At 40.4% G+C, this 15,764-nt stretch overlaps 2 protein-coding genes across 3 annotated transcripts in view; both read left to right on the plus strand.

Moving 5' to 3' along the window:
* The window catches only part of LOC130139579 (protein NRT1/ PTR FAMILY 8.1-like), an 84,975-nt gene that overhangs the window by 18,628 nt on the left and 50,583 nt on the right, over positions 1–15,764 (plus strand). The gene's annotated exons all lie outside the window — the stretch shown is intronic.
* On the plus strand, positions 332–4,773 carry LOC130139580 (uncharacterized). Its single transcript, XM_056316825.1, has 2 exons — positions 332–385; positions 3,554–4,773. Exons 1-2 carry the CDS (start codon positions 347–349, stop codon positions 4,442–4,444), a joined length of 930 nt encoding a protein of 309 aa, XP_056172800.1. The 5' UTR covers positions 332–346; the 3' UTR covers positions 4,445–4,773.

Raw genomic sequence — 15,764 nt, forward strand, 5'->3', positions numbered from 1 at the left:
GCAATGTGTTATCAATCATGAAGTTGTGGAACCAAACTCTCCAATAGTTTTATAACTTATAATATCATTTTCTCCCATTTTACACATAAATCTTAGTACTTCTATTACCATATCGATGACTCAATTTAAATAAATTAAAAAGTCAAGAAATCAATCGACGGATGGCCAAAACATTATGGATTGATTTGGAACTTATCCCCACATTAGATTTTTATTATAAAATACTATTAGTATTCACCACTTAAATTTTGGTGCCAAAACTTGCATTAATTTTTTTTCAGATTTCTTAGACATATCGAAGTCTCGAACGCGACACTGCACCATCAAGTTACCTGCTGCTTCTAACATGTCTACTTTCCGCCGGACAGGGCAACTACTACTCCAGGTATGTATTTAATGACCAAGTTATTGGCTTGATGATAAAGTTGAAGTTTTGAATCTTAAGGTTTACCGATATTCCTTAGCTTATATTGTTTTATGGTAAAGATTATAAATGGTATCGATGCGGCTGTTTATTGATGCCCCGTCATTAAAACATTAGATATAAAACAAGATGATAATGACAGTGATAAGGCATTGGAAATGGTGCAAAATAGCTAGTAGCATGAGCCAGTGTAAGTGGACGGGTGGCGATCGGTGATTGAAGCATCAAACAGTACTGATGATTGTGGTGTTAGTGGTCACAAGTGGTGAAAAAAAACCATCCCCCAAGGAGGTGTTGATTGTCGATCTATGAAGGCAATGATGATGAGGGTTATTTTTCTGGGAAAATATTGGGTACAGCAGATTTGCCAAGTTAGATAACATACTATTCGATTGACATGTGTCCGGTGGGGCCTACAGTTCAGATTTTTCAAAAATCCCTTTCTCGTTCACCTTCTCTCTTGCATTAACATCGTCCTCCTTGTCTCTCTCCTCCGTTTCTCTTCTCCGTCTTCCTTCGCTCACTAAAGCTAGTTGTCCCTCTAGGGCGTTGTTTCTAATCGTGAATTGGACGAGGGATGGTAGGAGTGATTGCGGGATTTTGCCGAAGATTGCATTGTCGCTCGCGTCCAGGTAGAGCGGGCTGCCGAGCAAGCTATGCGCCGCCGGCGAGCTTGTTGGACTGGACCTTCAGTCGGGTCAAACTCGAGAGGACGCCAAGGCTGGCGTGGATCGAGCCCTCGAGCGTGTTGCTGTCCAAGTAGAGCTCCCTGAAGTTGGAGAGGGAGGAGATTGAGTCAGGGATCGAGCCGGAGAGCGAGTTGCGGGATAGGTCGAGTTGGCTCAGCCGTGTTAGGTTGGAGAGAGAGCCGGGAATGGGCCCGGTGAAGTAGTTGCCCGAGAGATGGTCTGGACGTAAGGGAGGTCCCAGGAGATGGAGGCGAGGGGGCCCAAGTAGCTGGCCTGGTCGAGGGCGAGTTCGGTGAATTGACTCGCATCCAAGTCGTCGATGGCTTTGCAGCAGAAGCTGCAGGTGAACTTGTCGCTGAAGAGGACGTTGCAAAGGAGAGAGACGGAGAAAGAGAGTAACAGAGGGGAGAGACAAGGTGGGGGTGTTTATGGAAGAGAGAAAGTCAGTGAGAAAGGGCTTTTTTGAAAATTTTGAGATGTGGGCCCCATCGAACACGTGTCGATGAATGAATGAGGTGTTTTATTACTGACTTGGCAAATCTATTATACACAATATTTTCTCCATCTCTTGACGGGCTACAACCACACATTGATGAGGAACTAATTGCTATGAATGGTCAAGCATGATCATGGTGACAGCAATAAAGTAGCAAGCACATACCACAAAAAATTTCAAATGGTATATTCATGCCATATTTACTTCAAATTAATTTTTGTGTTGAACAGACTACTAAACTAATATACCCGTGTCACATTTACGTCAAATTAATTTTTGTGTCATGAAAAATCTCAAATTGATACACTCGTGTCATATGTATCTCACACTGGTATACACATTCAACATTTACCCCAAATTGGGGTAATTATGGGACTTCTTTTGGGTAACTCTGACATAGGTGTATCAGTTTGGTATAAATGTGGCACGGCTATACTAGTTCGAGATTTCTTTTTACCGAAAAATTAATTTGGAGTAAATATGACACGGATGTATTAGTTCAAAAAATTATTTGGAGTAAATGTGGCACTAATGTACTAGTTGGGTGTTTTTTTTTATTATTTCGGTTATTCTATTAGGTATGCAACTATACATGTACTTTTTTATACTAATATACCCGTGCCACATTTACGTCAAATTAATTTTTGTGTAATAAAAAATCTCAAACTGATACACTCATGCCATATGTACCTCACACTGGTATACACATTCAACATTTACCCCAAATTGTGGTAATTATGGGATTTTTTTGGCTAACTATGACATAGGTGTATCAGTTTGGTATAAATGTGGCACGGCTATACTAGTTTGAGATTTTGTTTTTACATTAAAATTAGTTAGGGATAAATATGGCACAGATGTATTAGTTCAAAAAATTATTTGGAGTAAATGTGGCACTAATGTACTAGTTGGGTGTGTTTTTTTATTATTTCGGTTATGCTATTAGCTATGCAACTATACATGTACTTTTTTATGCTAATATACACGTGCCACATTTATGCCAAATTAATTTTTGTGTCATAAAAAATCTCAAACTGATATACTTGTGCCATATGTACCTCACACTAGTATACACATTCAACATTTACCCCAAAATTGTGGTAATTATGGGATTTTTTTTGGGTAACTATGACATAGGTGAATCAGTTTGGTATAAATGTGGCACGGCTATTCTAGTTTGAGATTTTGTTTTTACATTAAAATTAGTTAGGGGTAAATATAACACGGATGTATTAGTTCAAAAAATTATTTGGAGTAAATGTTGCACTAATGTACTAGTTGGGTGTTTTTTTTATAATAATTTCAGTTATGCTATTAGCTATGTAACTATACATGTACTTTTTTATACTATGACTAAATTTGAATCATAGCTATAAATCAACTTCTATATTGTTGATAAAAATTTGTGTTTTGAATTGTATTATCTTGATATCTATGGGGTGCTACACTCATGATTAGATAAAAAAATGATAATTACATTAATAAAATATTTATTTAACATAGTCATGTACTTAACTTTTAACTGTAATCATGAATAAATCATTAAAATACAAATAATTTGTTGATATGACAAATTCTGATGTACGAAAATATATATGGGATATCAAACCCATGCATCATGATTAACTAGCAAAGTTTGATAACTATTATTTCCCGTCTAATTCTGATTTCGGGGGTATTTTGAGAATTTTAATGTTACTCCCTTTCATTATATATGTTTTTCATGAAACCAAACAGTGCAATAGTGACTTTGCTCTAAAATTTTGTTAGATGAACCGACCAATCAGAGGCCGAGAGGAAATTTGCCTCTTAGATTGGAAACATGGCTATAATTATATCCACATGTGGTTGCTGCTTGTTTACAATTTTTATCCAGCTCAGAAATTTATAAAATTCTTTTTGTAAACAAAAGTTGACATACAAATCTTCTCCATCCATCTTCAGAAGAAACGAAAACTTGACCAATCCTTAGAAAGTGGAGAGTCTTCAGTAGACCATGGACAGGCAATAGAGAAAAACATTCACCTTAATGTCAAGAAATTGGTTACTACTCTTTCCTGTGTAACCAATTTTGCTGACATTATTGGTGACAGATTGGATGACCAAACTGTCCACAACTCATGCATTTCATCAACTGGTGTGTCCACCAGCATAGAAGGCCATGAAGAAAAGCAAACTAACTCTTACTCTGCTCCATCAACTGTGGACCTTGTTTCTCCGTCAGTTGTCATGGATGGATCAGTGCATGATGGCTCACACTCGTGGAGTCAGCAAGACATGGCTTCCCGAAATCAACCTCCGGAGGATCCTAGCGAGATCGGTTCGGACTTTTCAGATGCGGACGAGGAGTCAAATGTAACGATCCGAAGGCGAGTGTTCTCTCTATTGTACTTAGACGACGAGTACCCTCCAAGACCCATGGTACCAATCGGCCCCGCATTCCAGGCGGAAATCCCCATATGGGTGGGCACGTGCACCAAAGACAATCACAACACCTTGGAAAGCACAAAATATATAGGCACCCGCGTTTGGCCTATCGAAGACGGAAGCAATGGACAAGGAAGGCATGAGCTTTGCTCTTGTAAGTCAGCAGGATCAGCTAACTGCATTGAAAGGCATGTGTATGAATCCACATTGAACTTCAAGCTTGATCTCGGCCCGGCTTTCTGGACTCGGGAGTTCGATGAAATGGGAGAGGAAGTCTCGAGGACATGGACAATGAGAGAAGAAAATCGGTTCGAGATGCTCATGAAAACAAATCCGCTGGTGAACCAGCAAGCTTCTGGGACAAAGCGTCGAAGTGCATTCCGACCAAGAGCAAGGACAGCATCTTGAGCTACTATTACAATGTGTTCGTCCCCAAACGAAATGCCATGCAGTTGAGGTCGTCGACTGAGCAAATTAATAGTGACGAGCCTGAGTCTGATGAATGATGGGAAAATTTGAAGCTTGTGAGTTCATCGAGACCTCAATATTTCCATTGGTTCTTCTATATAATTATGCCAGTACTCTGCATTTAGTCGTTATTTATTTCCGTACGTTCCATTATGTGGGTAGTTCATTATGTTATGATTTGCTGTTGATCATTGATGGGGACATTTGCATAATTAATAATTAACCAATTGATGGGAATTTATGGTCGTTGTATCAAATGTTCTATGCTATGGGTGTGATGGGCCACGCGCACTGCCGTGATATGAACATTTTGTGTTGCTAGTAGATTGGAGGATGAGTGATTCTTGATAAGAAAGAAAGATTAAAAGAGAATGGTATTTATTCTCTTATAATGGTTGTGGGAAACAATGTACATGAGAAGCCTTTATATAGGCTTAGAGGAGTAAAGGAGCCTAGCATTCTTCCTATGTGGGACCAAAGAGAAAGAAGAGATGTAAAGAAAAACCTACAAAACTATACAACATGTTCTAACAATTCTATCATTTGATGATACCAATCCTAGTTGCGGGTGACTACCGGGTCCAATTAATCTGTAAATTGGACTGAGCCGGTATGGACATATCAATTCAAGACGGGTTCTAGAATGAATTGGTTCTGCTCCGCAAACCTAGGATCAGCCCAAGGCCGCTTCAATTTTCGATTATTTGGTTGAAACCACCAATTCTATTTGGGAACCAGTTCAACCAATCAAGGTCACGGTTGAACTAGTTCTAAACTAGTTTTGAAACCTCTTTTAGGAAAAAAAAAAGGAATTTTGTACCCATAAAAAATTGAACCATGATTTTCAACATGAACAAACAATGTTATAACAACTTGACCAACAAATACATTTGTGATCAATTGGTGCAATAATTTTGCTCATAACATAAAATGGGCCGGTTAGGAACCGGTGGTTTGAAAACCAGCTAGTTCTATTCGCGGTTACAATCTTTTAGAACTTGGGATCACAATGTAGGTTCTTAGTTTAGGCCATGATCTGAGTCACCATCAATCTGGTCACCTCTAATTCTAGATGAATAATTGATGTGATGTATCAAGTAGAGAGAGAACGGTTTTAGGGTGAGTAGGTTCCAAACATAAAGCTGGATCCTATGTTGTCATAGTCGATCCCAATTTTTGGAATTGGCAATTGAACTCGTTTGCTTGGGAACTGGCTTAGAAGCAAATCGGCTGGTTTCAAGCCAGTTTCATGCTTGACTCCGGAACTGAGCTTCGTGAACAACACAACAATAACATTTACATAAGTCTTGGGCTATTTGCTATAATAAAACAAGAAAACAAGCTATACAAAAGTCTCAATAAACATACATTAGAAGTAAAATAAATAATTGCTTGAATTGTAAAGGGCCACGCTTTTTCCACTCTTCCTTTGGCTTAGACACTCATTTTTTTTTGTGTTTTGATCATACTATCCCTTGTGGGGTCCATCACTTATGGTACAACTCTACAAAAGTGATCTTTTTATTTTATTTTATTATTATTTGGTTAAATATTTTTATTTTGTTTCTTCTTTTTTTCCTTATGGGTCACACTTTCCTTATTCTTTCTTTCATTTCATGCCTTTTACGTCTCAGTTGTCTGCTCTTGCAAATCGTCGTTCTATATTCTCTCTTGTAAGCCATTCGCTTCTTTCTACGCTTCCTGCTCTTTCTTCTTCTTCTTCTTCCACAAATTATCTGCAATCCCAAAAGAACTGCTTACTTCAACAATTTGCACCCTCCTCATTCGCTATCGGAGGTACAGTTCTGGTTGTTTAAAATCAAGTTCAACTCTACACACAACTACAGTCTAAGGCTAAAAGCAATAGCTGCAACACAAATGAAAGAACAAATGCAGCATTGTAGCAGTGTGTTCTAAGAAATTAATACATGCAAGTACAATTTTTATTTCAAAACTCGGGCACGGCATTGAAAACTGCAATCAAATTAAACCACTAATGCGAATCTCGCTTCATATTACCTTGATAGTTTATGGGATGCCTTGTTAGGCAAATAAGCCTATAGCCCATATTCAACAAAAGTAACCACAAAAGGCAGTTACTTGTGTTTTAGTAGGATGCAACTCTTACCAAAAAAAAAAAAAAAACTTCCGAAATGGAAGTTACGTTCTTTATTTCTTTAAGAAATAAGGAGTAAGAAGAAACGAACACAACGAACATAAAAAGGAAAAAAGTTCCTCTCACTCTCACTCTCGATCGTTCTCTTATACGCTCGAAGAACAGAAATCGGAACTCTCTCGAAGTTGTCAACGTGCATTTAATCTATGGAAATCAAGGTACGTTCCATTGCGTTATGTACCTTTCGATCAGTGATTCAAGTATTCCTAGGGACGTTTTCCCCATTTTCTCGTGTATGGTATTTGGTATCCATGTTTCCAACATTAGTATCATAGCAACGTCTTGTTTTTGTTTCCTGATCGTATGTTGTTTGTAATAGACACTAGTGCGATAGACTTGTTTTTGTACGCACTGTTCACTGTTAATATGTGTTTTTTGGCTTGTTAATCAATATAGACTGGCCAGAAATTGCGAATTGGTTCCAATGGCCGCTTGGGTACGAAAATGACAATTGGGACTACTTCTCGGAGTTCCGCCCATCAAAAATCATTTTTTTGAATACACGGGATGGTAGCACTCATCGAGACGAGTAAAACAAGGGATAGAACGTTCCCGGGGGGGGCAGAGGCGCAAGGGGCAGCCATACCACACGCACTGGAACTATCCAGCGCGTGGGTGTCACGTGCCCGCATACATGGTATGGCTGACATTAGCCACGTGGATCACTAGTCGGGCCAACCCGATTCGGTTGACCCGATGACCTAGTTGACCGACTTGACCCAATTGACCGATCTGACCCGATTGACTGGCCCGTTGACTAACCCAAAAAAAAAAAAATGGGAGCTCCAATCGGAGTGCTCTTGGTATCGGCTTGTTCGTGGAGGAATGCTCTACATTATGGTATATTCATATTACATGTTTGATGCTTGTATGGATGTGAAAATGCATAATGATACCCCATAATTTGCATATTTTTTGGGTATTTGTGGCATTTTCTTATGTATTTTGGGAAATACAATTGCTAGCTCATGTGTATATGAATAAGCGTTCCCTATTTTGCTATACTATGGATTATGAGTAATCCTTTTGTGTTCTGCATTTGTTGCAGAAACAATGGTACATAGGATACATTCGCCTATATTCCCAAGAACGGATGAACAAAAGTCGAGACTCTTGAGGCTAAGAAATGAGTTAGCCATTTATCGATGGGATGGTCGTGTTGACATGATGACGCACATTATTAAGGTCAACAAGATGATACAATATATCATTTGGAATGGTCACCTTATGCCAGATTTTGAGAAGGTTAAAACCCTAATAGCCACTCTTTCAATGGAATGACAAGAAGTGTTGGATGGTCTTTGGGAAATCAACATTGTTCTAGACTATAAGAAACTTGAAGATGATATCCTGAGAGAATATATAAGGGATAACGAAGACATCGACCCTTGGCATGAATGCATCTTGGCGCATAATGAATGCGCCCTGGCGGAACCCTAAGGCTGCGTTTGGTCGTCCGTATAAAACTCGGGATAGGATATATTTTATCCTATCCCGTGTTTGGTAGGTGTCCCAGATAGTATAATGTCGGATATAGAGGGGATATAACCCGGATAAAAAAATCTGAGGGGAGGGGGTCGGATAAGGTCGGATAGGATTTCTCCTATCCGTCATATAAAAGCAAATTTTTAGAAACCTTACCCTTCATTCACGCGCTTCACCCACGCGACTCATCGAGATGCTGAATTGGAAGGACCCGCAGGAGGAGGAGATCAGGTGGTCGTTCGCGGAAATACTATTGAAGCTTGCCGGGAAGAAGCGCTTTTCCGCACCTCGCCGGCGACATCAGAGAAGGTCCGACCCTCTTCGTCGCTTCTTCTTCTTCTTCTTCTAGGCGCGTCGACTGCTCTGCTCAGCTCAGCTCAGGTATTGTTACTGTCCTCTCCAGTTTCGCACCGTCGTCAATGGCGTTCGTCGTGTTCGTCGAATGGTATCTAGTTCGCGGTGGAGCAAGGAATCGGTGGCCCTTCTTCCTTGCAATTGCTGATTCAGTTCTGTTCGATTTGTCTGTTTCGAAAAACAACGCGATTGTGGACGATGAAGGAGCCCACCATCTCACTATTTCGATTGTTTGTTTTGTGCTTGCGATGCTCTGTGGTTCGGTGGAGTTGAGGTTTGGTAACTTGGAGCTTGTCTCTCCGCTCTTCGCGGCTTCAGTTGATGTCGAAAGATGGCTTTTTTATTTCACATTCGAGTTCCATCTTTGTTATCCCATTTAAGATGTTCTTCCAACGTTGTTATATGTAAACCCTGGTATTTGATGCTTTTGCAGATCAATGGGTGGCCTGGCTGTTAATAAGAAGAAGAAGGGTGCGGGTGCGGTGAAGCCTCCGCCTAAGAAGAAGCTGAAGAATGATTTGTTTGCAGAAAAGCGCTCGAAGAAAGACGATGATGACAATTTTCTTGTCTCATTTGTTTCTATTTTCATTTTTTTTTCAAAGAAATTTTAAAATCTAATAAAATGTCATATTTTCAAGTTTATTTGTGTATGAGAATGTTATTTTTATAGTAATAAGATCGAAATATTTCATGAGCATCACGTAAGGGTATACATGTCCTTTATATTGATATACAGTTTCTACCAAACGCAGGATATGATAGGATATGAGAATATCCGACTTTAAATCCGTACTTCACCAAACAGTGGATAGGATATGATCAAATCCCCAGATTTCCTATCCTATCCTATCCAATCCTATCCTGACCAGAAATACGGACAACCAAACGCAGCCTAAGGGATTTCCAAGTGTTTTCCCTTGGCTACCAAATTAACCATAAGATTTGCTAAGGAATTTTATGAGTCTTTTCCAATTTATGTGCAGCATTTGAGGAATTGAGGTTATGTCTTTAGGTTTAGTCATCACTTATGGATATTTTCTTTATGTTGATATTTATCATTTCTTCAGGACTAGTTGAGATGGAAATCTTATTTGTCATTTCTGGAATATTTATTTGTTAAGTATTCATTGGCTTTGCTCTTATATTTATATTGCCTTATGTATGTTATATGTGAGTGGAAAGTTCTGGAAAGTTTTAGTAGCTTAAAAGAACTTAATTTTACATAAATAATTATATTAATGATAATTTCAAATTAGGATTCTTAGATAATGATTGGAAATGTAGTGACCTTTCGAATCTAAAACCTTATGTGAATTTATTCATTAATGTAATAGGTTTATGTAAAATAAATACATAAATGTTAGGAATTAATTCGTGCATATATGTCTTAAATGTTCAGATACAATGGCTTCAGCATATAAGAACATAGTGGCTAAACTGAACGAAAGAGAGAAATTGAACGGCGATAATTATAAGATCTGGAATATGAAAATCAAATATTTGCTGGAAGAGCAATAAGCACTCGAAGCTCTTAACTAGGATAAGGAAGAACCTGAAGACGGAAATACTGCACAACATAAAAGGGATAAAGATGCATTTGCTGCATGGAAGAAAAAAAACTTTATTGCTTGCGTTACGTTGCTGAGTAATATGGAAAATGATATCATGCGGGAGTTCAGGCGTTTTGACAATGCCAAAGACATGTGGGCAACATTAGCGGCAAGGTTTGGTTAAACTTCTGTGACCAAATTGAAACAACTCACAATTATATTTGACTCATATAAGAAACCTCATGGACAAACCATGAAACAACACTTGAAGCGCATGTCACAGATGATAAATGAGCTGAAGGATACTGGCTACATACTGACTGATGAGCAGCAAGTGCAAGTAATGATTCGTTCTTTGCCTCATAGCTGGGAGTATATAAAGTCCACCTGACCCACAATGAAAATATTAAGACTTTTGAGGATGCTATGTGTAACATCCTAGAGCATCATATACTAAGGCATTCTTTAGTCTTTTCACTTAAAGCACAAGCGGAAGACAATGCACAATCAAACATTTCTCGTTTAGTGGACACATCCACAACAAAATACCACATCTTCATTTCCAAACTTTTTATTTGTATACAAAGGTGATTTAGATGACATCATCATCAAACATCATAACAAAAGGCAACGCCTGGGAGGTCATAAAGGTGTCGTACTCCCCCTATGCCATCCAAGTGAAGCCCACGGTTTTCACCAATCTCCAATTACCCAACCTTACAGTCATAGCCAAAAAGTGAGTAATAAGTAAGGTCGATCCTGGTTTCATAACGTCTTCCAACGAAGGAATATTCATTCTAGTTATCTGAAAAAAAATGTAAATCAACGGGAGTGAGCCATAGCTCAATAAGAGATAAGACCAGTTTATAAACCGACCGATCTTACTAACTCTCGATTCCTAGGATACATCTATATGATATGCAATTTAGGTAAGCAAGTATGATTAATAACACAATTGAAAACCACAAGTATCCAACAATTTGAATAGGATCATTTCGGAAGGTATCTAATCCAGCATGCACATCAAATAGGCACGAACACGACAGGTGTCTAAATGAACATAAGCAATTTATCTTTTCACTTGGGCTTTAAATCCCAACTCCAAGGCACGTGCCCGGTGCGCTCGCCGGTCACGCAAGGAGGAACATCTCCCGTCTAGCAGGGTTCGATGCGCTCTCCGGTCTGTCGTAGTGTAAGCCGGTATTCTCATCGGCTCACGCAAGCTTCGTAGTCCACTGACCAGGGCATCCCGATCACACTCCCGGGGCATCTAGGGTAGAATCCTCCTAGGCATCCGGTTCCCATAACCAAGCATCCCGTTTTCCCTTCAGCTCCTCGAGGCAACCACGGTTCATTGACCGTAGGCATCACATTCACATTGCCCAAATATCTCGTATATAACTAGTACATAACACAACATGCAAATATAATCACTCATGAGTGCATAACAACGAGTCACAACCGTAGCATCACATTCTCTTATACACAGTAGCTTTCACAACATATTTAAGCTTCTACCACCACATGTATAGCCTCATTTCGTCCATCATGTGACCTCCAATCAAAGTTTAACATGTCTCATTTGAAAGCTCAGAATATGCACACTAAATCACCATAAGACATCAAGTCCAAATTCCCAAGGTTTCACGTGAGAAATGGTGCATCTTTGAAATTGGGTAAATCTGAGCAGTTTTGCACAGCAACAGAAATTCCTTCAAAATAAATGGTAGATGTACTCCGAAAATTATAAAATTTGAATATGTTATAAAAGACACCTGGATAAATATTTTTCATGAGAAACGAAAATCTAAATCTTTTTGTAAGTATCTCATTCACTAACTCAAAAACAGACTAAAATTTTCTCACTGGAACGAAACCGTTGTTCCAAAAACCAGTTCTTTACCATACCCCAAACATCTCGAAAAATTCTAAAATTTTTATATGCTGTAGAGAAAGAAGTCCTCAAGAACTTTTGTGAAGGAAATTTATTCAAACTCGGTTCAGAAAAGCTTGTAGAAAATCGAGAAAGTGTAAACATAACAGAAATACCCATTTTGGGCAGTTTTTCATGGTCCGAAAACTAGGCTTTCGTACCACTCATGTCAAGTCCAAAAATTCTGAAATTAAAATATATTAAACTTCAAGATATTTGGAACAACTTTGAAGAAGGAAATTTATGGAAATTCAGTCCACAAAATTCTTCACAAAAATAACAAAATAAAGAGGTATAGAGGACCCGAATCTAGGTTTTCTATAACAAGAACAAGAATTGAGTCCGAATGGGAAAACTACCAAATTTGATTCAACAAAACTCATACCCAGCAACTTGAATGGACATGCAACACCCATTTAGAACTCAAGAACACACATGCACTTCATTTCTAGGTCTGGTCATACCCATTCATGCACAATAAACATCAAGAACCACACATGCAAGCCACCAAATTGCATCTACAACTCAATTCTAGCAAAATCAAGGGTATAGGAAGATTGGAAGTGTAACAGCCCGAATTTCGATGTAATTCCGGGATCAATAAAATTGACATTATTTCGCATTTCGTTTTAGTAAGTCTCGCCCAGAGCTGATCACTCTAGGGATACTAACCAGTGGGGTATGGCTAATTGAGAAAATAGTACGTGGACCAGGGACCCGATAGCAAATCGGGCATCGATCACGAGAAATGATGAGAGAATATTTTGGGCCAACGTGGGCCGATCTCAGGAAAAGTGATGGATTTGGTTTGGCCAAGACCAACGATGTACAATCGGATCGCAGGTGATTCTGCACGACCGAAAGTGCACGTGGCCAACCAGTCCTGAACTGAAACCGAACGATCGCGACCTCTGGGACTAGTGATAATTTCTCATTCTCTCGATGATCGGGGCCGTCATGACTAGGATAACCCTAGGTCGATACGCGTAACCCCTAAACAGCCGCCCGTTAGTGAGAGACCCTGAAATTGGAAATTTAGCGAGTTTTGTTCACGGAATTGGGCCCGGATTTCGATGTCGATTTTCGAAGGCTTAAGAGACTATTTTTGGGAATCTGACGTCATATTATGCTGGCCACACACATTTGGAGTTAGTACGAGTAAAAATGGGAATTTCGGTCCGGGGGTGAAAAATTACGATTTTGCCGCTCGGGATACCAGCGTCGCTTTTCGAGGTCAAATGAGGTTATTTTTTGAGGCCGACGCCATTTTAGGGTGGCCACACATACCAGGAGTCATTATGGCCAAAAATTGGAATTTCGACAAAAATTGGAAAAATTGACGATTTTGCCCTTCAAACTTTGACGTGGATTTTCGAGGGCTTGCGCGATGAATTTCGCGATTCCGACACCACACTATGTTGGCCACGCACATTTAGGGTTGGTATGGGTGAAAAATGGAACTTCGACCCGGGACCGGAAAAATGACAGTTTTGCCCCTAGGCTATTTTTGGTTCCGAATTTTGGGAGATAATTTAGGAAATTAATTAAATTTGGACTTATCCTAATTATTGCAGCAAATGACCAAAATGCCCATGAATTATTGGATGAGAATTAATGGGGACCCTTGGATGAGGGGTAAAATGGTCATTTTGGCTAGATTTGTGACACTTGGCGCCCCTAGCCCCTATTATTTGATCAATTTAAACCTGTTTCTCTCTCCTCTCACCCCCATCTGGCCAAAACTCTCTCTCTCTCTCTCTCCTCCCGAAATCTCTCTCCCTCTTTTGTTCTCTCTCGGCCAAGCCGCGCCGGAGCCTCACCGCCGCCGCCGCGCAGGAGCCCGATCGGCCGAGCTGCTGCCACTGTGACGTTTCCGACGTCCGTACGTCACTGTTCATCACCGTCCGTACAGTGTTCCGTACGATCCGTACACCGCCGTCCGTACGTTGCCGCCGGGAACGTCGCCGCCGGTTCCACTATTCACCGGTGATCGGCCGCCGTTTCTCGTCGTCGTGGTCTAGAATTTAAGTGAGTATAATTCCTAAACCCGTATTAGGACTGATAGTGCGTATTCTAGACTGGTTTAGGTATTATCGGTGTATATTTCGGTCTAGATTGAGGACTCATTGGTGGAAATAAAATCCGAGAAATTTAGTGGGATTATTATAGATAATTATTGGGCCCGGATTGAGGAAATAGTGGCTGTCCGCATTGTTGAGGAATGTGCCGGATTTTATCGGATAGCAAGAATTATAGGCTGAATGGCCGGGATTACCGAGAATGATTGGCTGTTGGTTTATTGGTAATCAATTGTGTTTAATTGTAAAATGCCATGTTGCGTGCTCGTGTGGCTGAATCGTGCGGAGTGTGATTGGCTAATTGATGACTTGAATTGTGTATTGGAAATTGGGCCGCACGGTATTAATTGGCCAAGTGAGCATGCTATTTGTGAATTGGGCATGGTGTGGTGATATGGATTTGACTGAGTGCCTGTGGTTTATTGATGCTCATGTTGCATTTTTCTTGGTCACGCATTGTGTATGCCGAGAATGAGGCATGTGAGGAAATTGTGCGAGAATGCGTCCCTGTTATGAGCACGTGATCACCTAATTGCCCGATGCGCCGTGTGATCACATATTGGCCTTCGGGTCGTGCCGTCCTCATGCACTTTGTAGTAGGACGATGCCCGGTATACCCGGAAGACGACCATCCTCATGCACTTTGTAGCAGGCTTTGGTTCGTAAGGAGATCGGTGTTGCGTCTCATGCACTTTGTAGCAGGCTAGAGACACTTGGCCGGGGGCGTTTTTACGCTGGCCATGGAGTGTTGTGAGCCTTCGGGCCGTGGTTTTTGGATCAGTTATTAATTAAAATGAGCTATATGCCAGTGTGCAGTGTGAGCCAATATGAACATGGCATAATAATGACATTACATGCATAAGAGTGCATGGGCTAATGGATGGGGAGCCATAGGTGATAGCTGAAGACCTAGACCAAGCTGCCGAGGAAGAAGACGAACTGGAGGACATGGATCTAGATTCTGATGAAGACCATGGGGAAGTAGCAGAGGTAGGATCGGATGTAGAGATAGGACTCGATGATGAGTTAGGGCTTTATCTTGACCCAGAGCTTGAACCGGATACTAAGACGAAGAAGCAGCAGCAACGGATATGGATTCCGAAGAGTCCGAGCCTCAAGAGGGACCAGCAGGGGAGTCCTCAGAATCGTTGGATCCGGATTGGGAGCCCTAGCTTAGGTCCCAACTCGTTTTAGGGAAGCTAGTACCTTTTTGACTGCGATCTTTCCGGTAGTTGACCCCACCTTTCCTCAGCCATAGTACCTTTTTGATCTGGTGGCTGCTAGAAGTTGTTGTCTTCGTTTAAATCTTTTGATCTGTATAAAGGACGTTGTAAAAAAAAGGAGTTTTCAAGTGAGTGATAAAATGTACATTCCTGTTTGTATGATGTTTTATCTGTGGTCTCATGTATTTATCTGTACGGGTGTATATATATATATTTATATACGTGGTTTCCGCTTGTGTCTGTTCTCTGATTGGGTTTGGGTTGGCGACGCATCCTGGGAGCGTTGCACCATTAATCGGCCAAGGAAGGGATGTTTGCGTGCCGTAGGGTTCGGGGCGTGACATCCCCATTTGAATTGGTATCAGAGCAAGATTAACTCGGTCCAACTTGGTCGACGTCTGGAGTGATAAGGAGCGATGAGACCATGGGTAGCCAGTAGGGTGACCTTGTGTGCTACATGC

The sequence above is a fragment of the Syzygium oleosum genome, unplaced genomic scaffold (genome assembly GCF_021117445.2).
Source record: "Syzygium oleosum isolate NSW1041296 unplaced genomic scaffold, Sole_v2.1 Sole_v2.12, whole genome shotgun sequence".
NCBI lineage: Eukaryota > Viridiplantae > Streptophyta > Magnoliopsida > Myrtales > Myrtaceae > Syzygium > Syzygium oleosum.